This window comes from Caloenas nicobarica, chromosome 9 (assembly GCF_036013445.1).
Source record: "Caloenas nicobarica isolate bCalNic1 chromosome 9, bCalNic1.hap1, whole genome shotgun sequence".
In the NCBI taxonomy this organism is placed as follows: domain Eukaryota; kingdom Metazoa; phylum Chordata; class Aves; order Columbiformes; family Columbidae; genus Caloenas; species Caloenas nicobarica.
Window position 1 is genome coordinate 13696188 of NC_088253.1, and position 26305 is coordinate 13722492.

The following is a 26305-nucleotide window of genomic DNA, read 5'->3' on the forward strand; positions in this document are numbered from 1 at the left end:
TTTGAATCTTCTGCCCCTGGAATGCACAGTATGAAATCAATTTGAAGAGGAAAAAAAAATATTACTTCAGTTTAATTATTCCACATTAGATTTCAGTAAAGCCAAAGTCCCATTCCTTGATCTTTCTAAGGCACTCCCCCAAAGAGAGTCCCAGTAAAAGATCCAGGGCAAAATACAGCCCACTTCAAGAAAAAAAGTCTTTGACACTCCGATGTAGACTTAACTGTTGACTGTGAAAGCCTGTTGCCTTTGCAGCCAGAAGAGTCCAGTGGACAGCAGAGCCCAGGCCCACCTCAATTTTAAGAGTTCAGTTAATGCCTTCGGGCAACTTGAAATCCTACAGCAAAAAACAGGCTTCAGAGCACTCAGGTATTTACAGAGCAGGAGGATTAACTTCCTTGTTAATTGCTATGTAAAAAGTTTTAGTTTGTCACTGCATCACGGGGGAACTGAAGCAGAGCTCTTGTTAGAGCATGGGGCAGCCTGGCCAACAGCACGTCCACTGCAGCAGGGCCGAGCGATCACACCGTGACGCTCTGGCATTCTGCACCAAGTCACTCCTGGTTAAGCAATGTCACCTTCCTCCACGTAAACAACTTGCTTGCTTTTAATTACACTCTAAAAACCAAAAAGGCACCAGTTTACATTTAGGGTTGTACAATCCACACAGTGCCAGCTTTGAAAATGGCACTCATCTATTTCAGTTCTTAAAATAAAAAAGCAAACAAAATCTCTAAAAATAAAAAAACTAAAAAAGATTTATACGTCTGCACCTAGGTAGCAGGTTTACAAGCAAACATGAAGCAGATTTTATTTCAAAATCAAATAGAAGTCTGATCCTGACAGTTACCAAGTGCTCAATGCTTCCTGCTGCAGCCAAGGGGAGCTGTGAAGCCTCAGTACCCATCAGGGCACAGCCAAATTAGTAGAATCATAAAAGTCCCTGAAAACAGAAGGGAGGAGGGCAAAAACAAGGGTAGGGAGAAAGCAAACAATTCTTCAGCCTTCAAAACATCACTGTGAAAAGAGTGTAACATATGACAACACAAACAAGAAATATTGCTGCACCTGGGGTTCAATGCACGCTGCTTATCCTGAACACTGCTCGTCTCTGATTACAAAGCTGCAGCAAATAGGACACCTGGTGTCACTCTGGGTATTCTACACAGAAGCTTTAGTTTTAGTGGATACCTCAAGGTACACATGGCCGCCAAAACATTTCTGAAGAAAGCAAAGGAAGCAAACAATTTCTATAAAGAGGAAGCTAGAAAGGATTTTATTTCCTTTTAAGTATTTGTGATTGAAATTATTGAATTTCAATTAAATTATGATGTCTAAAAAGACAAAAATGTTATTTCTACTTCAGTACTTATAGTTGCAATGACTGGTGCCTGCCCCAGGTCCCAAAAGAGTTCTCTCTAGTTTCAGTAAGACCACTTGAAAAGAAAAGAAACACCAGTTCCCTGAATGCAGAATGAATAAATGCACAGAGGAAATACCAGAGGACAGAGATGCCTCCAAACGGCACTCTCCTAGCCCCAGACATCGCATACTGGCCTACTTCTGCCCCACTAGAGTGTCAGGAATAACAACAAAGACAAAAACTTGTCCCGTTTAGTCTTGTGCTGTACTCCCCGGGGGATTAAAGCACACTGGTTTTAAGAGCCAAAGTTGAGAGCACAGGCACACCACCTATCATCGAAGTGCACTGTCATATAAACAATGAAGTTACAAAATTTACAGGGCCAAACCAAAATTTTTATTAGCAAACAAGTAAAGATTCATCATCACTGGTACTGATTTCAGAGAGGGGAGTAGAGGACTCTAACATTGGCACTTCCACAGAATGGCAACAAGCCGCATGAGCACCCAAAGGCTCCTCCCGGTATGAGTTAGGGCAACATCGGTTTTGTCCATCCACTTGGATATGAACATTCACAGGGCTGCCTGGATAAGCAGACTCCCATTTTTTTAAGGGTAACCTACTTGGCTCTTCACTCAGCAGATGACTTCTACTTAAACTACCGCCCTCTGGGACAGTTCTCCTGGGTACTGACCCTCCATGGATTGTTTCTGTAGCACTTTCAGACAAAGGATCTCTGAAAGTCTTTCCTGAATCCACGTTACTGGACTGCTTAGGCTCACTGCCAGAGGTCTCAGCACCTAAAGGTTTATCAGTGTGTCCAGCCTCGGGCTCTGCATGTGCAGCTGTGCAAGTATTCAGTAAGACATTTGAAGGTGATGGCTCTGTGATTTCAGTCTCTGGCTGCAAGCTGCTACACCCAGGTTCTTGTAGGCCCCTGGCTTGGCCATGGGAATCTGCCTCTAAACTAGGTCCTTCAGGAGAAGGTGGAGGACTCCGAGTAGTCCCATCAGCGCGGTTGATGATTCCATCACCCAGCGTAGTCTGTGAAGTGCGGGCGGGTGTCAGGAGCGGGATCTGTCCTCTCACCCGAGGTCTGTGGAAGAGTCTGTTCCAGAGCCTGCCCAAGCGCCGCCGAGACGAGCTCCGTCTTGATGAATGTCGTCTCATCTGCCTCCTCATGGCTGTTCGAATGTTCTGCAGCACAGAAGCCTGTAATACAGATGTAACAAACTATGATTTCACACATACTCAAAAGGCTTCTCCTAAACCTTGTTCTTTCCACCAATATCTCCACCTTACCAGAATTCTCAGACTTGATCCCTCACTTCCTTGTTAAACATGTATTTTCTAAGGAACTATTTTAAAATACCAAAGACAGGTCTGCCTGTACCAAGAGACTCTCTCCTAAAACGTTTCCTTTATGAGTTTAAGCTCTGGTTGTCTGCCCAGGAAGATGCTGCAACTCACCCAATCAGATCACCACTAAAGAACCAGAGTGCAGACCCTGAGTCATCTATCATCAGCACTAACAAAGGATCCTCAAAAGCTGATGACAGCAGAGAAGAAAGGCCAAGGCGAACTACTTCTCCACTTGAGTAACAAACTACAAGAGCTTTATAACACTGGGAACTGTTATCACAGTTGGATACTTTTGACAGAGCACAGGAGATTGTTGAGAACTCAACAGTGAAACAGAAGAATGACTTAATGGCTTCCCAGTGTAATGTATTTGTAAATGAAAAATGATCCCAGAATTTCCCAAAAATACTGCTAAAGACCTTACTTTCTTATCACTTCAGGTACATTTACAGCTTCAGCTTGAAAAGCCTTTTTTCTATTTACTTTCTGACCTTTCTGTCTGTCTCTGTTCATTTTATCTTGATATACAGCAAAACAGTATGTGCTTATCTCACTGCGGTTCTCTAGCAAACAAATCTGATGTGTTCAAAACTACTCAAAGCACCAAGATGCATAACTGTGGTTCTTCGGCTCCAAGTAAAACATAAACATTTTTATATTACTTCCGTACAATTAGCACAGCTACTGAAAGAATACAGTTCCAGATTTATTCTATCTAATTTACAGTAGTTTGGCTGCTGATAGGCTCATCAGCACTCGTGTCTCCATACTTGTGATGCATTGTACACAGGGAAGTCTTCAACCGGGGGGATAAGTCCTTGTGCAATCAGCTGCCCGTAGGATGGTGGAGCTTCCCGCCGCACAAACTCTGCCTCGAGCCGTGTCATCTGGGTCTCAAATGCTCTGGAAACAGAATCAGAGGGAAAACATGGAAGGGATGTACCAGTCAGTTTGTCCTGCCTCCCTCACATTAATGTAGAAAAGCAGCGCAGACAACTTCTCACTAGCAGCAAAAATGCAAACCTTCAACTAGGCTCCCTGAAAATCTTACCAGGATGCTAAAATTGACAAAAGGAATAAGAGTAGAGGGTATAAGCATCAGTGATTCAAAGCAGCAAACTCTTCGGTGCAGTCCCAGGTTGGACTCCGTGGCAACTGAAGATTTTTCAATCAGCCAGCTTACACTAGTAACAGTGGTAAATTGTTCAGCAAGGACCCAAAGGTTATTTTTGGAACAGACAACACTGAGAACTGGAAACAATCACAAAACAGGGGCAGCTTGCAGCTGCAGAGAGCGTTGGCTGGCCTGCCAGAACCAAGGCACCGAGGCTCCCAACATAGCACAGCAGCTCGTTTTCAGGTCCTTAATCATGTGGATTTGATAAGGAGAGAATGTAAAGCACACTGTGCTGAAAACACGAATGGTGTCAGCAGCATGGCATGGAGCTGGTGCATGTGACAAGAGACGGGATCTGAAAGTCCCTTACGACTCTCTCCCAAAGGGCAGAACCAGGCCGGCACAAACACCCAAAACACAGACATGGAAAAACACACACTATCCATACAGCAAGGCATATGGGACCCGGGGAAAGGGGCACAGCTCACACCGATGAGAACTCCTGCCTCACCACCACAGGACATTGCCTTTAGTAGAACTGAGAACTAGAGTATTGGGGTGTGTGGGGGGGAGTTATTCAGTTCAAATTCAGCAAAGACTTCATCATAACAGTTGCATATTCAGTTTTTGGCAGTGCAAGGGGTTTGTTGCAGGAGGAGGAGGTGGGAGAGGAAACTGCTCAAAACAGTTTTGATTCAAGTTAGATACAGGTTCTGCCAGGCTGCACAATAAATGTGTATTTCTCATAGAACACAGAAGACCTGACATGCCCCTCACCGCTTCCAAAAATTGTAACTACTCTTCTCTAAGTCTAATGCTGTGATTGCTATTTAATTGTCATTAATTCCTTGGATTAATTTCACAGTATCTTGCAAATTCTCTGGTTAACAAATCGTCTACTTTTTCTCTAAACAAAAAGGAAAAAAACTTCACAGCTACAAAAGCATTACAAAAGCAAGACACTCACCTGTATTCCCTGGTCCTCAGAGAATATAACTTAAATGCACAACCCAGCGCTATCACCAGCAGCAAGCCACACACGAGACTCCCGATCAGAGCAGCTGTGATGACCTTCCTGGGAACGATCACCAGGCAGTTGTGTTCATCGCTTCCATCCTGGCAGTCTTCTTGGCCGTCACAGCGCCAAGTCTCAAAGATGCACAGATTTGTACCACAATGGAAGTTTCCTGGCTGGCAAGTGAAGCAGTTTTTTTCATCCGAGCCATCTGGGCAGTTCTTTTGGTTATTACAGCGGTCAAGTATTGAGTAACAAAGCCCACTGTTTCCTTCACATGGGTATTCGTTCTTCTGGCAAGCAGGACAGTTCTCCTCGTCCTTGCCATTTGGACAGTGCCACCAGCCATCACAATGCTGCTTATCTGTGAAACACTCCTCATCGCTTCCACAAGGATGTTCCCAAGGAAGGCAATAGCCTTTCACCTGGTAGGTTGCATTGAACCCATGGCCAGTGCTCTTGGAGCGTGCATGATATGAGACAGTGAGCTGGCCCTTTGATGACTCCACGCTCACCGAATGCCTATTGTTGTGGTACGAAAATGTTTGCATTAATTTATCACCTCTCTCTCCGATGCCATCATACACCTTTACGTAGTCGTTGTAGCCTAACTGCAAATCAAGCTGCAACAGAACATGTCGATTATCTTGGGTGTCCACATACCATGTGCAACGAAGGTCTGATCTGCTGTGATCAGCACGGAACAAGTCTGGGGAAGCAAAAGATCCATAAAAATTACCCAGCCTTTTGCCACAGGAAAGATCAGGGCAATTATCTTCATCCGAACCATCACTGCAGTCTTTAACTGAATTACATCTCAGCTCGTTCATCAAGCACTTGGTGGAGTGGGCTGCGCTGCACTGGAACATTCCCGAGGGACAGATACTGGATGGAGGGTCTGTTGGAGGGACAGTGCAGTTTCTCTCATCTGAGTTATCACCACACTCATCCATGTAATTACACTTCCAAGTACTGGGAATACACTTGCCATTTGCACAACGGAATTCATCTGATTGGCATACGGCCTGACCTATCTTTCCTGTGAAAGACGGTAAGGAGAAAAAAGTCAGTATCGAAACTTTTGGAACCATCTGATGTTAATTTTAAACATCTACTACCCTGTATGTCACAAGTCACTTGGTCAGGCCAGTGCACCTCATGAAAACTGTTAAAAAGCCAAGCGGAAATAATATCGGTGGTTAACACCCTAACACCTCATCAAGATGGCCCAAGACTCCTGTCCACACAAAATACTACTGTCTTCAAGTTTTGCCAGAGAGAGTACAAATGAAACCAACAAAACTGTGAGGTTTTACCTCTAATATAAGAAAGGCGAAATCCCTGAGCCTGTCCTGAGCTTGATGCATCTGAGTGAAAAAATATCCAAACGTGCTCCCTTGCAGAGATGAAAGATGGAGGTATGGAAGATCCACACACTTTGTACTCTTCCCTCTTGGAAGACGGGCCAATCATCAACCAGTCTACTGCACACTTGTGAGAGTCTTCCAAATCAAAGTTCTTAAAACTGTTAGGAACAAAAGAAACCACAAGTTAAAAAGAGGACATGTACCTGAAACAAAGCCAAAGAGAGAAAAAACAGACTGCAACAGCTGACTTTCTGCACCAAGCAGTGCTGACATAGAGATCACATTCAAAGATAATGAAACACCTACAGTATCTTGAGTACATATAAACAGAACACTCAAATTCCTCCAGTTTGGAAAAGCACCCATCTCACAGGCGCAAACAGCATGCCAAGTAGCTCCAAAAGCTGAAAGGATGATTCCTCTTTTACTCAAACAAAACTGCTTCCTAAAATACAGATAGGAGTAAAAGTGAAATTCCAGAATACATAATACAGAAGGTAGATTAATTTCAGCAGTCTTTTCCAACCTTAAAAACTATGAAACTACGGGGTGAGAGGGACACCACTGTCTTGGAAAAAGAGTAATAGGGAGCACTACAAAGAACCCTAAAGGGATAAATATGAGAGACAAAAATCAAGTCTTCAAGCTATGGATAGGCAGGAAGAGAGCAAGAACAGAACAGGACTGCAAGGGGCGAAAATGGAACCTAAAGTCTAACACTATTATTTTTTAATTCAAAGACTAAAATATTCCCTTTCTGGGAATGCAAATAAGCTTATAACATTTGACAGACAAACCTCCATCCTGCCGCTGCCCCAAGCCCAGTGATTATTCGACAGCAGCTTACCAAGTGCAAAGAGGTGCCCCAATTGTTTGCAGAACACTGAACACAATCAGATAATACTCCCTGACCTGTAGCTCAGGAATCATACAGCACATTTGGTGTCTGATGAAACAGATTACATTTGCATTCAGTAATCTGCAATGACAATAGCATTGCACTGAGAAGCACACTCACTGGGAAAGGGCACACTTAGAAATTAATTTTGGTCCTCTTTCATATAACTCAGCGACACAAAATTAACTTGGTAGAAGTTTGTGCATACTCCTTGGAAATATCTAGACAGAAGTTTCATAAAGACTGAAAAGGTGCTATGAAATACAGACCTCCTTCCACAAAGGGCTTTTCACAAACATAAAAGATGAATTGTTTGGAAAAGATAAATGGAAAGATAATTTTCTGATACCACTGTGTATTTACAAAATGCTGTCAACGCCTGCCAGATCTCGCCTTTTGGAGGTGAAAGGAAAAGAACAGCAACTACATAAACTAGCTAATTCGTTTAAGCAGGAAACCCAGCCAACAGGCACCTTTAGGTTCTGCCAAACATATCAGCAATTAATAACTCGAAAAAAAAAATTATCAGCAAGAGAATGAGCAGAGATCACTGAAAGTGTTAATTTAAAATGGAAATTAAGAGATGACCAACAACATATGTGCAGGCAAGGACAATCTGCCCAGAAACACATCCTTCCTCTTTTCTAACTCTTCTCCCACCATGCTCTATGTGTCTTCCCAGGTAGGAAGAAATATTCCCACAGCACCTATTTCTTTGCTAGAAGCAATCTTACCAAGCTTCTGAAATCAGCATATTTTGTACGGAAGTTTTAGACAACTGTGCAGTCAGAATGAAAGGATTTAAGTATTCAGTCATGTAAAGGTAAGCTAAAGAGTATCTGTCCCAGGTGTTCTGCAAGAAACTTTTTAATGACCAAGAAAGTGTATGAACAGGCACTACAGCATGAAAAGGAATTACACAAAGCACCAGTGAAACTACAGGCACCCGCATCAAGTCTGCTGCAAGAGATGTGAGACAGCATTACTGAAATACCACATTGGTTTTTCTCTCTGTAACTCATTTTGGCACCAGACATCAACAAGGCTTTCTATCATTGACTTGGAGGATTGCCTGTAGGGTTTTCTTGTCATAAAGACTTTTTGGATAGGTATTAGAAGTACCAATCTGCCCAACAACAACTTTTAAGAAAAGGAAAAAGTCACTAAATCAACAAATAGAAATTCAGAACTAGGCAGGGGTGGGGTGGAATGATTAGAAAATTTCTGCTTGTGCGACACAAACAAGATCATCTATTAAATATTTTCATCTCTTACTTCTATAGTTATTTTAGATGGAACGGGAGCAACCTAAAAATCTACAGAATTTGTTCTCCTATCCTGCTCGTCTCCCAGCACTCCAGCCAAGTCGCACAGCCACTCAACTTCCCCCCTCCTGCTGAAAAGAGCTACTTTTGTCTACCAGGTAAATAACTCACCCATAGTGAGTTACACAACACAGACTACACACACCCAGGGGACAATTTGCCTATATAGACTGGCAAGTATCATCTTTAGCAGCCCCCACGAAAACACCATGCCTCTCAGGGATGCAGCGGCTACTGAAACAAATGCCTTGGTATTCAAAAAAGTGCAACACAGAATATGCACAAGAATTAACTTTTTTTTTTTTTTTTAAAAAAAAAGCATTTTAATCACAAGTCCCTAGGAGTTTCAAACACCACTGAACAAACACAATTTCTCTGAAATACAGATGTTCTAGTTCTGATGTAAAGTTTTACATATAATAGATACCATAGCAGTTATAAAATTTATTCTTCTAAGGGCGAAAGCTAAGTCAAAGCAATTACGTTCTACCTCATGAAAACTTATCAACAGATACACTTTGAGCAATTTTTGCTTTGGTTAAGGCATTGTCGCTCCACTCCAGCATCCTTTTAAGTTACGTTGTCTCTAACGGAAGCAAATTTTGTCCCATTTCAATTGATGGTGATTTTTACTCAAGACCAAAAGCAGGGTATGTTTGAATGAGCCAAACAACCTCACCACAAAAAACACACTCCTTTGTAAAAAAATTCAAAACAACATGTATACATATGTGTGCATGTATGAATACATAAAATTGGTTTTCACTTTATAATCCATTTGAAACAAGGTTTTGTGTAAGAAGTTTCTGCCATACTAATCTGACATTAAATAGCCCAGTGATTTATTTTACCTAAGAGTCCTGAATAGTGTGTTCAACCTCTGCTACTTCACTTCGTTCATCATCTGTAATTAGATCTAGCACTGCTGTTGTTACGGTCTTCTGAAGAATAATTTAATCCTGCTACCCACAAAATAGAGCATGGGGACATCTACTTATTCTATTGAACATTTTCAAACTGGAATGCAAATTTTTCTGTCAAAAGGATTAGGCTCAATGGTTGAATGATTGAGGGCATGCACTGGAAATAAGGGACAAAGTCTCGTGCTCCTACTGCTTGTAGGACTGTAAAAACATCTTAGTCTTTGGAAAAGTACTGAATTAAGTCTGTGGTTACGGTTCTTGAGGCAGGTCTCAGGCCCTTTATATCCAAAACCCATGTTATTTTCTGTGATTAAAAGAAGAAACAGAATCAAGTTGTACAGAGAGTAACAATGCATAATGTCACCCATACCTCAGGCAGCACCAGTCAGTACTGTGGTATTTTTAAACATCTTGGGGAGGGCAGCAGAGGGTTTGGGAGGAAAGCAAAAGAAGGGTGGGTTCAGTTGCCAGCTCTGTCCAGCAGTGCACGCCTGAAGGAGCAGGATGTGGACCCAGAGGTCCATCCAACCACGCAAGCTGCTGTGCACAGCGCACTGAACCCCAGCCCTTGCACCCCTCAACCACAGCCTTCTCCATCGCACCACGGCTGCTCCACGTGATGCTGACAACCCCTCCACCCACCAGCTTCTCTTACAGAGCAACACTCCTCTTGCTGTGGCACCTCAGCGCTCCGTGATGAAGAGAAGCAGAACCAGCTTTCCTCCGGGCTCCCGTTCCTCTCCACGCCCGGAACCCGCAGTCCGAGTTCGGAGGGCAGGGAGAGGAGCAGCACTGGGGCACAGTGCTGCAGGAGTCAAACAAACAAACACTGCTATTTCAAGCGCTTAGGACTGCAACATTAAAGTACAGAACCCACCGCTAACACACACAACATCCTTTGAAATGCTTTGCCCCTTAGGCTGTTCTCGCTGTTACCCATGATCTCCAGCACAATACAGGAACAGAGGAGGAGACTTGTGTGAAAGATTTAAATTATCGAAACAATTTTGCAGGTTTTGTTTCTTCTGAAAAATGCTATTTGAAAGCACTAAGTCCAGTTAGCTTGTTTTTGGAATGCCTCTTTGGCAGCTAATTCCTTTAGAAAAATACAAGAATAGTCTATTAAACACTGGGAGCATTCAAAGCCTGAGGATCAGAACAACTTGATGCGAACTGACAAACACAGCACTAAATCTGTTTTTACAGAAGTCTGCAGAAACAGGTAAAATCATCTGATTTTTCCTTCAGTAGTATGATACTGAAACAAGGTTACCTCCAACAGTGAGCACGACTCCAGGAGCTTACAGAACATTACAGATCAGCCATGTTATCAGATCTTGCCTGTAAAATTACTCAAGTGAAGAAACAATAGCCTACAATGATATTTTCCTATTAACTGTCAAGTATTTTTATGTTGCTGGAAAGAACTTCATTAAACCAGCTTATCATAAATATTCATTTACACTCTGAAAAGATGAAAAAAAATGTGCTGCCTGCAAAACTAATGCTTAGCAGAGCTAAGCTTTTTGCCATCTGCACTGAAAGAAGGAGAAGCAGCTAGAAAAGAAAAAAAAACAAGTACTTCTATAAATAATGTAGGGAATTCCCTACAACCCTCTTTGTAATTTAAGCACGAACAACTACAGAGTAAAGCAAAAAAAAAGCATTCTTAATAACTAGAATAGGACAAACATGGGATGATCACGAAAATGAGCACAAAAAGGGTAAACTCTTTGAGGCCAAGCAGATGTAAAATCTGAATAAAGGTAATTAGTAAATAATTTTTTTAAGATGTCCAATTTGGCCCTTTAAACTCATTAAAAAATTGGAGAATAAATATTATGGGTAGATCAGTAGAGCACGGTCCCAAAACAAAACAGACCAGCCAATTAAGCAAAAAAAGTTACTTCTATTTGCCAAGCTCTCACAGCAAGTGCAGACTGAGAACAACTGATGACTTAATTGGCTCATTAAAAACTTCTGCTTAACCACTGAAGCACAAGGACCTGGAAGTCAGGAAAGCTCTATTCTGTTCCCAGCTCCCAAGCACCAGCTAACTGTGTAACCTTAGGCAGGGGACACAGGGGCCGTGTTTTCAAAGGCTGAGCACGTGCAACTGAATGAAATAAATGGCTATTATGAGTTTTTTCCAATTAATGCCAAGTTCTGAAACACTGTGAGTCTGGTAAAAATCGAGTAGGAAGCAGTCCCTTTAATTCTTCATACAATTACAGACCAGCAAGCCTTTACGTGAACAGGCCTCGGTTTTACTCAGAAATTGAAACTCAGATGGTATCTGAAAATTTCTTTTTTCAAAGCAATGACGCAAATCCCTGAAGTGAAAGCCAAAGAAGGTGAGTCCCCCTCGCCTCAATTAGTAAGAAACAGCTTGAGTAGATCACTAAATAGATCACTTTTCAATACTCTTGTCTTGAATTCTGAACATGGAGAACATTTTACTCTCAGTCCCATAAACTCTATCGTAAACCACAATTCATTTATACTCTGCCCACACCAGGTTAATTACAACCATCAGATAAAAGCAACTGCTAACCAAAAATTATTTTGATCTTTTTCTCAGATATGAGGAAACATACATATATGAAGCCTTTTAAGGATGGTACAAAGGCAGTTAGTGCAAATGACTTCTTCATCTGATCCTACAGGATTTTTATGTAGTCCTCTGTGAAAACAGGCACAAAACCAGAGAAAATAGGAAGAAAAATCAAGTGGTTTACAAAGCAATAACTAACATACTAATTACCTGAATCTAAAGTGATACAACATAGTCCTGGAAAACAGGAGCTATACACTTGTGCCCAGGTCTTAACAGCACCATTCCACCAGACACACAAACTCGCAAGTTTTGAAACACGCATAATTAACAGAGAGGTGTAAGCACGAGGAACATGGATTTCCTGTTCTTGTGAAGTCTCCACCAAGGATTTCTAAAAAGTAAACTATAAAGGTAAACAATAAGCACAGAAATGTGATGATACAAAGAAAACAAATACACACACACAAAAGGTACATATTAAGACAAAGCTTCTGAAGGACATGCCCACAGGAGCCAGCATCTTACATCCGCCTGTAGATCTGGGCACTGTTCTATTGAAAGCTGCTGAATAATACGTTAATAAAAAATGACCACTGACTGCAAATGTTTTAGAAATCAAAACTACTTTAAATTGCAATTTTATCCCTTAATGACTCCTGTTGCATCTCAGATGTGATACTTATATAACATTGCTGTCTTACTCTCAACAAGAATTCAAGATCAAAGAAAATGCATTCAGCGTGACATAACACAGAGGAGGTGGGGTTTTTAAAACCTTTCAAAATCCAGATGCTATGACAAAACCTGTGTTTCATTTTCCTAGGAAAATTTTAAAAGCTACTCTTTTATGCCCTTACCAGCACACTGTTAGGACAAGAAGCATACCCACGGGGAAAAAGTGTTTGTATTTGAACCCTCTTTCCCGGTTTGCCTGTATCGTGCTAGCCTCGGCAACTCAGCTGCTTCTTTTGCATCCTTGGCATTACAAGGGCTACAACCTTCTAAAGAAATCCTCCAATGCTGTAACATTTTTCATTCCATACACCATAGTGAGTCATTCCAAGTACATTTATAGTCAGAAATGTAACACCACAACACTACTCCCCAGGATGTAAACACACACCTCCCAGTGTTTGCATGTGCATAGCAGGGCAGGATATGGCAGTGATAGAAAACAAACCCATTAAGAGGAAAACTTTCAAATTATCTTGCTATGCGCACATCTAAACTGTATACACACATTATTATCAGTTTCCTCATCTTACTTTCATTTATTTCTTCAGCCTCTGTCACACTCGTACTTGCAGAAGAGAAGCCCAGTTCTAACTGGGAGCTCCGAGGCGTCTTCCCAGCATAAACTGCAGTACTATTGTCCTGTGTCTCATTTGTATGCTCCCTCAGAGTTCCCAACAATCTCTGCTTTGAAACAAATTCCCCAAGTCCAATACAATTTAATGGGGTTTAAAAGAGTGTTTCTATTTATGGATCTCAAATGCTGGCAGGTATCTACTTCCTTACTTCTGATGAGTCGTTCCTATTTTGAACTACGGATGGTGGAGCCCTCCTATTATTCCATCTGTGGCAGATTTGTTTTTAATTGCTGAGCATCTGCAGTTGAAGAGGTTTGCAGTCCTTTTAAGCAGCTGAGCAAAGAATGAGCAGATGGTGTCAAATACAACAGTACTAAAAACCAAACAAAAACCCTTTCCTAGCTTTGTTTGTTTGTTTGTTTTTTTAAATAAGAACTTCTTAGTTTGGGAAGGACACCACGATTAGCCCAGAGAAATTATACACATTTGCAATACACTGATATTATAGCCTAACATTCTTAACAAATCATTTGTAATACATTCTAGTCTTTTCTGAACAGTATTTTTATAGAATGAGCAGAAATTGTGCCACAAATGCTAACCATTATTTAATTATGTTGGAAATAAATGTTAACCAGAAAAGCATGTGTCTTTTGGTTAACAAGTAACAATAAGCAATGATTAAATTCAACTGTCAATTAAACATAGCACCATCTCAAGACATTACAGAGAAAGCCAGTTTTGCTCTAAGAATCTTATGTATCCCACTGAGGCTGTTCCAGATTTTATAGCCTTCGCCTATTCCTATTTTTAAACAACTAAGAGAAGATGGACTATTTAATGTGAGTGAATATACCACTGTTTTCTGCCTCCTCATCTATCAGAGGTGGATGAAACTCACACAGGTATTGTGAAGGTAGATAGATAAATAGACTACAAATAACATGCATGTATGATAATGGCTGTCAGAAGTAGCCTACAGAAATAAGACACAGCAGAACATATCTAAAATGAGAGAGGTGCCCAACCTGCAATTATGTTCCAGTGTAATCAACTTCAGCTTCCTTCGACCACTCAGTAGCTCTGACAAATGGCCTCACTCTGGTCTATCAGATACGAACTCACATTTTGTTTCATTTGAGCAAAGCAATCCTTTATCTCCACAGAATATCAAACCATACCTAATTGTTATCATGTCTCCACGATCTCCTTGAATGTCCCAGCTGCAGTTTACAGCTGGAGGGTAGTTCAGTGGCCAAGAAGGACTATAGATGACCCCCCGTCTCTCTGTGTGCTGTTCCAGTTTTCCACTGCAAGGAGCTGTTGATAAGCGGGGGAAAAACATATTGTTAATGCTTTGCCTCATCAACAATTCACATTATCTACAAGAGCTTTCATCAGTTTCTGGGGATTGCAGACAAAAGAGAGTCAACAGTTTTATCCTCTTACTGCTTTCTTCCCTGCTCTGGTTTTTAATTAAAAAACACCCACTCTAAGTGTAGTTAAGTATAACCTGCATTTCAATGCAGGATCAATCAATAACCTTGTATGAATCTACCAAACCCTACAATCAATACTACTGCGTGCATCTGCCAAGAGGACATAACACAGAAATCCTTTGTACCAGCTTCCCAAAGCCTGGGTATGTCACCCAACAACTGGGTACAGTTCCTAGCAGCTCATTTTGTTGTAACAGGTTCCCAGAGATGTTGTTTATTCTCCTAACCATACAACAGACGTGAAGAGTTTATAATGGTTAAAAAAAAAAATCCCCTACAAAAAAGAAAAAAGTTAAATAGATTCCGATGTCAAATGTTTTCACTGAACATTACTAAGTACTCTAAATTCCTTCTCAAAGACAGGAGAAAATTTCCAGACAGGGAAAGGAGCAAACAGGGCTAAATAAAGCTCAATATTTTCAAAGCACTTTCAGATCTTCCTATGGAAAACAGCAGGCCAATTAAGGTTACATCAAATACTTATAATTTATAATTAAGTAATTCAAAAATAAAAGTTAAATGTTCCAAGGACAAGTGGGAAAGCTATTCTGATGGGAAAATGTACTCTCAGCAGACTACAAGAGAGAAAATTCTGTGTAATGCAATAGCTATTCTGGACATTCTCCAAAAATATTTTTAAACTATTTTTAAAACAAATTACTATCTAGAGCATGACTTGTGGACTGCAGCTGAATATTCCAATTTTTGACAGCAGCTTACCTTCTCATAGCTTTAAAAGGTGGCAAGGAAAAAAAAGGTTGCCAATACCTGACATTCCCTCATACACATATGCATCCAAATATACTTGCGTTATAAATCACAGATGTACAGTATTGCTTGGAATTCAGCCACATAAATCTATAATTTTCAGTTCACAGTGGGGATCAGATGGGGCCGCACTGGGGGCCGGGGTGAAAAGGCACCGGCCAGCAGAGCTGCCTGGTTCGGGCAGGGCGGGGGGGCTGTGCCGGCCCCCACCACTGAACCTGTGCCTGGCACTATTCCACTTGTTCACAGCAAGCGCTTCTTAAGTGAGAGCCACAGGAATATAAAAAGCATGAGGTGAGTAACTTACCTGAGGCAAAACATATAAAAAGCCGTTATTTTTACTCTCCAAGCAGGGCATTCCACTGAAATGTATGCATATAATTCCTACTAGTTTCAAACGCCACAAAGGCATACAGAATACATAAATACAAGAAAACATCTATTTTCCAAACAAATACTTTGCAGTAAAGCAGTTACAAAAAAACCCTACCTTTTTTGTTATTACATTTCTAAAACCAGACAGGCTCCACACTAGATGCTGGCAAAATACCAAGATGCAGATGCAATTCCAGAATTATACAAGCAACTACAAGATCCAAAGCACTTTTCAACTCTAGTTCTCAGTTTGTTTAGGTCTCTAAATGTGCTCGTCCACACGTGTCATTACATCAACACATCACAGCAGCATAAGAGGCCCAGAGCTAGCAACCACATAAAAGGAGCTGGAAAGACTGCATTTCGTAACTGCCAGATGACAAAAACTTCTCAATGGGAAGGAAACAGAATGCACAAAACAGAAAGAGCAAAACCACCAGACAGCACTATATAGAGGCTTCCAGCAACAGGCTCTGCAAATATTTCTGTCCTCCTTGCACCAAACACTGTTCTGGATTAATATCCCTTATTCACAGTATATGCATTAGAACAGAAAACAGAATTGTAATTACACAAAGTGTATTTTAGTTTCCATTGACATGCTGGTGACTCTTCCACTCGTACATTCATCAGTGCAATTAAGCAGAGCTCTTATTCTCCCAAATACTTGTTCTTCAGTTTTAGGAAGTATTTACAAAGATCCTGGGCACTAGTTATTTGAAATAAACCAGCTTTTTTGAAGTAACATCACTAGTGGGTTTTTTTCCTTTTCAAATAATGTACATTTTCCTAATTTGTAAGCAGGGGATCTGATGTAACATGACAGTTCAGGTTGTCAGTGAGAAATGCTTTTTCATATTAACACTGCACATCTGTTATGAATGTGAGACACAGAAAGAAGAACTGAGAAAAAGATTTTCCATTTTAACCGAAGAACTGTAGCTATGAAAATTTAAGGACACAAGCAGGGTAAGGGCTGCACTACCACTCTGTGCCATTTGGGGCAGTTCATCTGGCAATGGTCAGTGTTACTCAATACCTGCCCACGGCTTTACCCCTTTGACACACAACCTACATTTCAGACTTGCCCAACTCAAAATGAAAAGAACAACTGCTTTGCTCTTACAAAGGCTACTGATTTGAACGGACCACTAATCTGAATTCCTATTGTCAAAATGCAATTACACTATTTTAAGGATACGTCCACAGTCCCCTAAACATGTTGGGGCAAACGAGGGACACACACTCATCCGCCCCCCAAAACTACTGTTGTGTTTACCCAAACCTCACTTGATTGCCTTATGTTTCTGATGCCTTTCATTTCCCAGCAATGCTCATTACTATGGGATTTGCAATGTATCAACAGATCTTCCTAACCAGTCGTCTGCCCCTTTACTCCTTGTGCACTCCCCACTGAGTGGCAGACAAGGTGAAGTACCTGATCGCTGCTTTCAGCAGCTGTTCTTTCACCTACATAAATTCTGAAAGAAAAACCTGTACTAGACAAAGCCTTCAATGCTGGCAACAAAAGAGCACAACCACACAAGGGCACAATTACATACTGTTGGGGTTTCGGTGTCAGTAAAGGGGCCCCACTTCCTCCTCAGCTCCTGGCCATGAAGTGTGCGGAATCGGGCACACGGATCAGGATTGTCGGCATGACAGTGTGATTACTTAAGGAAAACAAACAAAAGCCTTTTCAAATTCAAAACATCTAAAGGAAAGGGAAGTCTCTAAATAGAAAGGTACAGTCTTGGATTCTGAAGGGCTTATCATCCGCAACACCGCACAATAGCAATGACAACATTTTTTCAACAATTGTTCTATAACTCTCTTTCTGCAGCATTTCTGCAGAAACCCAGAAGTGAACACTCAGTTTACTAAAAGCTCCCAACGGCTTATGTTTTTCACATTCAGGATCACTGAAAAAACATAAGAGAACACCAATCCCTGGATTGGCAAACCAATCCACTAAAAATCTTACTGAGATGGTGCTTAAAAAAAAAAAAAAAAAAAAAAGGATAAATTCTGAAGACAAACAATAATGAATCTTGAATCTTTTATAGATTAAAAAACCCCAAACAAACAAAAAAAACCCCAAAACCCCAAAAACCAGACAACTTCAAACAAATGCCAGAAGAGGTTTGAGTTCAGAGAGTTTCTGTCAAACAGGCATAAAACTTAATGAAGCTCTTTCTGTAATAATCAAATGGATTTCTTCTACTGTAAACAGCAGTAGATTCCCCCTGCCAGTTAAATATGCCACAGATACTTGCAAGAAAGTTTCCAAAACTTTACAAGAATAACATTACTCCTGGTTTTGCAAAAGTGACTATAACAGAACAGACGTCAAGCTCCACCAAAGGACAGCGCTGGGGGCAGTAAGCTGTGCAGGAATAAATTTTCAGACAAACCCAGCAGAAAATAAAGGCTGCAGTTTCACACTCTGCGATGCCCCGGGGTCTGTCCCAGTCCCAGGGGATACATCCCAACCATCTGCTCCAGGATAAAGGATGGTTTGCACTTGCCACAAGGAACCTTCTCTCAAAACCGAACACTTGGCAATATCCCCTTCTTCAAGTAGCTGTCTCGGGGTCAGCAGGAAACTCTCCCCGAGTTCTCCAAATGCTCCCTCAAGGAGGGGGGTGCACACATCGCATAATGCAGATCCCTTAGGTCTGGGGAGAGAAAAGGATTTTAGGCTCCTCTTCATTCTATCAGTCTTCAGCAGGCTGCTTCTGCTCCCATATCAGAACATGTTCAGGTCAGCAAGCATTCCTCCCAACTTTTCTCAGAGCTCCTAAGGAACATCTTCTGTGAGATGATTCCTAGCAGGGTCACCTGCCCTGCGGCTGCACTACCCTAACCTGTTACCCTCCGACACACAGCTAAAAGAAGCTACACATGGATCATGTTATTGCAATGACCTTTTATGATCATTTTTCTCCCCCACTCCAGTTACACCATGAGGAGATAAAGTAACTCAAAACTAGTATCAAGACAAGAAAACACAAAGGCTACAGTACTCTGAGGTTTTCAGCATACTTGAAAGAATAAAAGCCAAATATTACAACTCTCTGCTTCTAGCAAAAGGACAGCATTAGAAAGCAACAGAGCCAACTGGATGAAGCATTATATATTTCAGGCCAAGACAGTATCACCAGTCTAGGCCAGCTACTGTATAATTACTCAATCTACACTTTGTAAACTCATACCAATGGACGGCAAACTCCACCAAAAGCCAAAGAACCATCCAGGCAGAACAGACTAGGACACAAATGAGATTTTGGAGTTTTTCCTGTGAAAGAATTAAAACACTGTGCTGCAAACAGCACGTCCTACATGGTTCATCCACAATTCCCCTCAGCTAAATTGAAGGAAGTTACCTCATCATAAAATTACTACCTTTTCCTGATTTAAATCTTCTCTCAACCCTTCATGTCAACTTCAATGCTCACATTAACCAATCCACTGCCTTAGAATTATTTTCATGTTTTCCTATTTCTTTTCCTCCTGTTTACCTTACTTGGTTCTTCTGTTTTATGTTAAGTTGCAACCCCTTTGGGCACACAGTATACCTACCAACGTGACAGTGGATTGACAGGTGCAAGAGGGCCCTTATCACTGTGAGGATGCTGATTGCAATGTTCTTGTAATGTCAGTAAGTCATAGTACTGCTATAGAGAAGGAAATTACAGTAAGTGCTGTGATTCTAGTTGAATTTCCACTTTGACATTCATGAGACATTTTTAACATTCTTGTTTTAGCTCCCCCTGGGAAGAGGCCACTGTCCCTGGCCTGATATTCCCAGGCACATTTCCTAAACATAGAGTTTCCTCCTGAACATATCAGCACGTACTAGGACCTTAGCCTCAGGCTTGCGATTTTTTCCTAGCACAGTGACACTGATGGAGTCTATAACCCCAGGAAGAGCGACAAGTCCCAAACTTCCTAGAATGACATCGTTACTCTGTCTCAAAAAAGGTCCTACTATTTTGTTAAAAGATCTCTTTGCATGGGGAAGAAACAGTAACAACTCAAAAGAACAGTAAATACAAGAAAAGAACGTCTTACCTAATGAGGTAACAGCACTTTCTGTTTTACCGGTCAGGAAGAGGTTCACTGTGTAAAGACAGAAAAACACTGTTCAGAGCGGTTCCAGTGGCACAGGGCGGCAGTCAGTAGTTAACCATCTCCAGGTGTTTGCTGGGGTGTTAATACAAATGCATTGCAGTCCTCCAGCAAGAACTTTGCTTATCTACACAGGCAAGTCATGTAATCAACTGTCATCCTTCACTGTAGCCATAAAAAAGTCAACACACAAGGTTAGTTTGGCATCTGCCAAATATGCTACGAAAAGAAACAATGGCCAATCTATTCTAAATTGTCTTCTGTGGGACTTTTTTTAATTGGGGAAGACAAAAGAACAGTTACACTGAAATATCCATCATCACGGCCAGTCATCTTACCTGCTTAAATGCTGGAAAATACTCATGAGATTATCTTTAAATACATTTCCTCTGAATAAAGCAAAGTTTGTTCCTCTCAGGTAAATGTCACCTTGAAAATAAACCACTAAAGCTAACATGATTACCTTGACTGGCCAAAGGCAACGAAGTTTTCAAAAAGGTCCACTGGTAAAATCAAAACAGGATGAGGCGGTGCTGACAACACACAACTGACTTACAGATTAGTTTCCAAATACTCTTCACTTTCTCAGAAGTCTTCTCTCACAGTAGACATCATTAGAGCTAGCTGGTAAGAGTAATTATTGCAAAAAAAAAATTCTCCTGTGTAATTGTTGCTTCACAGGTCAGCACTAACATATATTTCCATATTAGTTTCCCCATATTTTCTTTAAGGCACTTCTCTAATGATTACAGTGTATTTCGCTAACTGCTGCATTTTAGCAGTATTCTATAATCTACAAAGACCACCTATTAATAAAATGACAAATGTTGAATTAGAAAGGGTTAAAAGGTTAACAAAACTTGATTTACAACATCCCAGCCTAAGCACCGGCTTTGGCTTTATTTTGAGTATGTTAAGTCCTACATCTTTTTATAGTCAACCGGTTGGCAAGCATTTAGTAAAAAACATCATTAAAAAATGAACAATAGGAGAAGAGAGGAAGAGAAACTGTCCCTGTTCCCAACAGTCACTTGGGAAGCTGCTGACAATTACGACTATTTATGTCTTGGAATACCACGTACAAGCGCAGGCCCCCATTGTCTTAGACACCACCCAAACACATCACAAACCAATGACCCCTGCCCTGACCACCTCCTGGTATAACTTCAACCAGCACAAGAGGAAAAAAGTACCTAGGACTAAAGGGGTGGAAACAGAAAAGCTAAAAATGATCTCTTGGCTTGCCAGCTCTATCCCAGCCACGGTTTTCTGTCAGTGGTGGGTCTGAACTATCAAACCACAGCAGCCCGGCCCTGACGGACGTCTGGACGCCCACACTTTGGACCTTCTCCTTCCTGAAGCCAGCGCTCCAAGAGCTAAACGCAGAGAGCGATGTTGGTGGGTGCACAGACTGCTACCGACCTCAGGCTGAGCCCAAGCCCTGCAAACCAGAGGAAAGGACCACGACCGTTCCTGGTGTCACCCATCACAGAGGACTTCAGGGGCAAGGGCAGTGACCGCTTGCTCCTTCTGCGTGGATCGAGCTTTCAGTAACGCACAAGGGAAGGAGGGCAACTAAACAGCAGCGTATGTATGCCATGGCTTGAGAAGAAACAGGCCTGAGCTGCAGGTTTGTGTTAATAAGCATTAACACAATGTTCAAAGGACCTTAACAGCGCTGATTTTATTACATAATTAATGTACAATAACATTTGTTACACGATAATAACAAGGTGCCATGTAATTACTTCCTTTGTTTCACAGCACAGCTTGCTCCATAGGTCAGCGAGCACACCGAGGAGCAATGCTGCCATCCTGCACCAGGAAACCGCTCGGCTCCGGTAACTCTTGCTCTGTGACAAACCTTGGATCACGGCAGTAACGGCAACACAACAGTTTTCACGCAGTATTAAAGTACCGCTATTCCTGTAACCATAGTAATATAAAGACCAAGAAGAAATTAACCAGTGATTAAGTCACAAATTTAATTTCATGAATATTAAAATATTTTTGTTTGCTCCAAAGAAAGTACATGAATATACACCACAAAACTATTATCACCACAACTGAAAGGAGTGTTTGAAGATGCACTGTATGGAAACACCTGGGTCTGTACATTCTACAGCCTTTCTTCATGTTTCCTACACAAACCTTCCTGATGACCATAACAGAACACGAGCTCCCAAGCAGAGGTTCCCTCCCATGGCTGATGAGGGGCCCCTATGCCCTTGAAATGGAGATAAGCAGCATGAAGACAAAGGGCGTGATAGAGTGGAATTAGCTGACCCAGAGCCACTTTACTTTCTTCTGAGGACTGCCAAACAGACAGCCCTAGTTTGCTACCAGAAGGAGAGAGTTACCAGCAGCTTTGCATGCCAGGCCTGGCAGATACCTAAGAAAGACAACCCTCAAAAATGTTCTTTTACCTCTGCAAATGCAAAACATGTATTGTCCACTGTTGCAAGTTCTTTGCTCTCATTTTCAAACTCTTTCGCACTAAGTCAGTAGTCACGAACAGTTGTTTAAAATAGTGTAAGTTTCGTATCAGGTACTTTCCCCAGTGACTGAGTAAGCTTATGGTTTCCAGTATCTGTTTTCCTCACTCTCAGTGTCACTCAAGATGGTCAAGTCAAACCACAAGAGCACCGTACACCAGCATTTTCTGAAGCACTCAGCTCTCAAAAGTGTCAGAGGCCCAAAAGAAAGAACAGCCATTCCCTGCTGGTTTTATTGACTCTTGTCAAAACAAATTCTTCTCAAAATAAAACCAGGTGAGAGACTAGGCGTACACTAGAAAGTTTTCTACATGCTCTTTTTCTTAACTGTTGGGCAGAGTCATGGGAAAGCCAGAAAAAGCAGAGGTGGTTCAATTGGCTTGAACTCCATGTAGGAAACTTACCATGCCTTTCATTTGGATTGCTAAATAATTCTCACCGTGAAGTTTTCAGCTGGGAAAGGGGTTATTTGGATCAAAAGGGAAATTTACATCTTGGCACCTTCAAACCAAGTGACAGCCACCAGGCTTTTCCCCACAGCCAGAAGGAGACATCAGCTTCGCTGTTTTGATTACTTCTATTTGATAACTTAGTGTCCTCCAGAATTTCTCAAGAATGAGAAACAAAGTGGCCTCATGAAAAAACAATTGCAACAAACCCAGTTTCACTCTCTGGAGCTGTAGTTTAAAGACAAGGTCACATACAGCAATGGTCAGTGGCAGTGCACTGATACAGACACCAAACACCACGTACAGCCTACGGGAAAACAAAAAGTAAAAGCAAAGAACGGTAAAAAGCACAAACCAAAAATAAGGATGACAGGAAAGGACAGACAAACAGGAAGTAAAACACAAAACCAGTTAAAGTAGCAGCACTATACTCTTACGGGTTCACTGAAACAGAATACCTTACAAGCTTCCCAGCTCTCGTGTTTCCCGACTTCTACTACTGTCAGTTGTGCAATGAATAGGAATAAAACTTTCCAGCTGAAAAGAAGAGCCAGACCATGAAATTCTAGCAGTCACAGAAAGCAGAAATCTACTAAACTTTCAACCTAGCATTACCCAGAGCTAAACACAAGAAGTGTTCTCACTTAAACTCCGGAGTTTACATGATCTTTTATTATCTTATTAGTCATTTCAATAATAACTGTGCTATTTCTGTTAAATAACAAAAGCTTTAACAAAGGTCTGACCAGGCCACAAAAACAATCCCAGGAAATTCAAAGATACAGCAGAAACTTGTATCTTTCTCTAACTTTAAATAAACCATGCTGCAGACATTATCCTCATGCTGTGTACATCTCTGACATCCCCTCAAGTCTCTGCAAAAAAAGTTGTACTAGATAGAACGGATGTTCAAACTGTTTTGTTGCTTAGATAGCTTTTTACATTGCACTTCCGTTAATTAAAATAGACACGTTTAAAGTAACCAGAGCAGCTTTTAAACTTTGACTTCCTACATTCTTCTAGGCAAGCACCAATGTTAAAAAGAAACTTTTACAAAAATAGAACGAGCGGTCTGGCCACAGATACCCATTTCTGATCATTTATGCAATGAACGCTGTAATTTGGGATGATTAAAAATGAGCTCTAATCCACCTTATTAGCAAATAGCTGTGGTTTTAGCACATGCTAGTTGGAGGAGCTGTTAACAGTTTACGGAATAACCACCAGGAGCGTTCGGAGCAGCCCCAGCAGCGCTCAGCCGTGCGCAGTGCCTCCGACAACGCTGCTCCACCACAATCTCCCGGCAGCACGCAGAACGGAGCAGTCGGCTTTAATAACTCCTAATTTCTACGTGCCCCTGTTAAATACGCGGGGCCTTTCACTCGCTCATTCTAGTCACAGGCGTCAACACTTCTCCCTAACAAAAACCATCTTCCCTGACAGAAAGAGCCGACAGACTGGAAACCAGTAATACACTTCATCACGTTGCCATAACTTAACACCTGCTGCGAAGCAGAGCGGAGAGCAATCGCTTCAAGCAGACGGGAGGGAGGAGAGCAGAATATGGCAGAGAAACGGGGGGGGGAACCGTTTTTCCGCCCTGCCACTCAAGAGAAGTGACAGGAGGCGAGAGGCGCGCCCGGCGCAGGGCAGGCGCGGCGGCACCGCGGGCGCTTCCGTAACGGCCCCGGGAGCCGCTGCCGCACCGCACGAGTCACAACTCCGGAGAACGCGCCGAGGGCGCCTCAACTTTTTTCTTTCGCCCCCCCCTCCCCAACAAACGCTATGCGGGGTCAGCCGCAGCGGTTTCAAAGCCAAGGGCACAAGGCTGGTTTCCGTAGCAGCGGGCACAACTCCGCTCGGCCTCCCCGCCGCCGGGGAGCGACCGGGCTCGGCCACCCCGGCGGGCGCCCTGCGGGGACCCCCGCCCCGTTTGGAAGCGCAGGGGCGGGAGGGGGATCCGCCGACCCGGCTCGGCGTGTCGTCGTCCCGTCCCGCTCCCTTCCCCCCACCCCCGGCCCGGTAACTTCCCGAAGCGGGCGCGGGGGCCCGGCAGCCCCGCCGCAGGTGCCCGCACCCCGCACCCGCCGTGCCCGGACATGCCCCGGCGCGCAGGGAGCGGCCGGGCCGGCACTCACCCAGGCAGATGGCGGTGAGCGGCACCAGCGCGCCCTGCCGGAGCTCCGCGGCCGCTGCCTTCTCCATGGCGGGTCGCCGCCGCCTGCCCTTCAGCGCGGGGTGAACCACGGCAGCTCCGGGGAAGCTCCGCGCCCGCCTCGCCCCTACGCGGAGCCGCGGGAGCCGGCGGCTCGGCCAGCCCGCGGTGCCCCCGCAGGCCGGGAGGCCGGGAGCGGCGCGGCCGCCGGGCGCCGCAGCCCCATGGCCGGCCCGCGCTGCCCGCTCCGGGGCAGGTGGAAGAGGACGGACCGCAGCGCCGCCGCCGCTCCGCCGCCGCCGACCCACGTGACAGGCCCGCCGTGCAGCTGCGGCGGCCGGGCCGGAGGGCGAGGGGAGCGCCGCCCCGCTCCGCGCCCCGCCGCGCACACCTGGGGGGCCGCCGCGAGCCGGCGGGCGGAGCGCGGCCCGGGGCGGAAGGGAAGGCGAGGGCCGAGCCCGCCCGCGCAGCGCCAGGGCGCCGGGCCGCCGGGCTTCCTGTCAGGCACGGGGCGCCCTCCGCCGCGGGGGCCGCGGCCATGGCGCGCCCTGGCACCGGAGCGGGGCCGGGGGCGGCAGCACAGCAGCGCCGGGCGCGGCCCGCGGGGGCTGCCCCTCCGCCGGGCGGGCTGCGGGGAGCCCGCGGCCCCATGGTGGGAGGCCGCGCCCAGCGCCGCCGCGGCCCGCCGGCCCCCTCTGCCGGGGAAGCGGCGCGGGGGCGGCAGTCGCTGCCTCCCCGGCCGCCGCAGCCGGGCTGCGGGTCCCGTCGGCCCAGCCGAGCCGGCGCGTCCTCTCCCGCCAGTGTCCTGCGGGCGGCAGCGGGGAAGCGGCGGCCAGAGCTGCCCCCTCCGCGGCTCGCCGGAGCTGGAGGTTTTAAATCAGATGCCGGCGGTAATGTGCACGGGGCGGTGAGCCTGCCCTGAACCTCGGCTGTGCCCGGAGCTCTCTGCTCCCTTCAGAGCACCCTGCGGGTCACTCGTCCGAAGGGATGGGACCCAAACGCTGCCAGGCCCTGCGGAGTGTGAAACTGAACTAACCCGGTCATACGAACAGGGTTACGGATCCATCGCAAGTCAACACAATTTGGATCACTATCAACGACGTAAAACCATCTTGTTCCACTGAAAACAGACAGAGGCTTGTGTGTTCACAACAAGCAGCAAGATGATAAAGTTAACTCGGGAACTTCAGGAGCAG

At 43.8% G+C, this 26305-nt stretch overlaps 1 protein-coding gene across 3 annotated transcripts; it reads right to left on the reverse strand.

Moving 5' to 3' along the window:
* Positions 1-1736: 1736 nt before the first annotated feature.
* Positions 1737-25527, reverse strand: LRP3 (LDL receptor related protein 3). 3 transcript variants are annotated; one of them, XM_065640976.1, is made up of 7 exons: positions 25093-25527; positions 19954-20001; positions 14419-14557; positions 6174-6382; positions 4810-5896; positions 3496-3628; positions 1737-2575 (listed from the first exon to the last, which is right to left on the reverse strand). In XM_065640976.1, the coding sequence occupies exons 1-7, from the start codon at positions 25157-25159 to the stop codon at positions 1763-1765; spliced, it is 2496 nt and encodes an 831-aa protein (XP_065497048.1). In that variant the 5' UTR covers positions 25160-25527; the 3' UTR covers positions 1737-1762. The 3 variants fall into 3 exon arrangements, with proteins under 3 accessions (XP_065497048.1, XP_065497049.1, XP_065497050.1); XM_065640977.1 differs by lacking the exon at positions 19954-20001; XM_065640978.1 differs by lacking the exons at positions 19954-20001; positions 25093-25527 and adding an exon at positions 17442-17544.
* Positions 25528-26305: the final 778 nt, after the last annotated feature.

What these genes read in the sequence shown, in the direction of transcription:
- LRP3 (XM_065640976.1), bottom strand. Translation starts at nt 25,159, where the DNA reads ATGGAGAAGGCAGCGGCCGCGGAGCTCCGGCAGGGCGCGCTGGTGCCG. An exon ending in GCTCACCGCCATCTGCCTGG is followed by an intron (nt 20,002 to 25,092) that starts GTGAGTGCCGGC and finishes GTCTTTACACAG; the next exon opens with TGAACCTCTTCCTGACCGGT. An exon ending in GGAGACATGATAACAATTAG is followed by an intron (nt 6,383 to 14,418) that starts GTATGGTTTGAT and finishes TGTTCCTAACAG; the next exon opens with TTTTAAGAACTTTGATTTGG.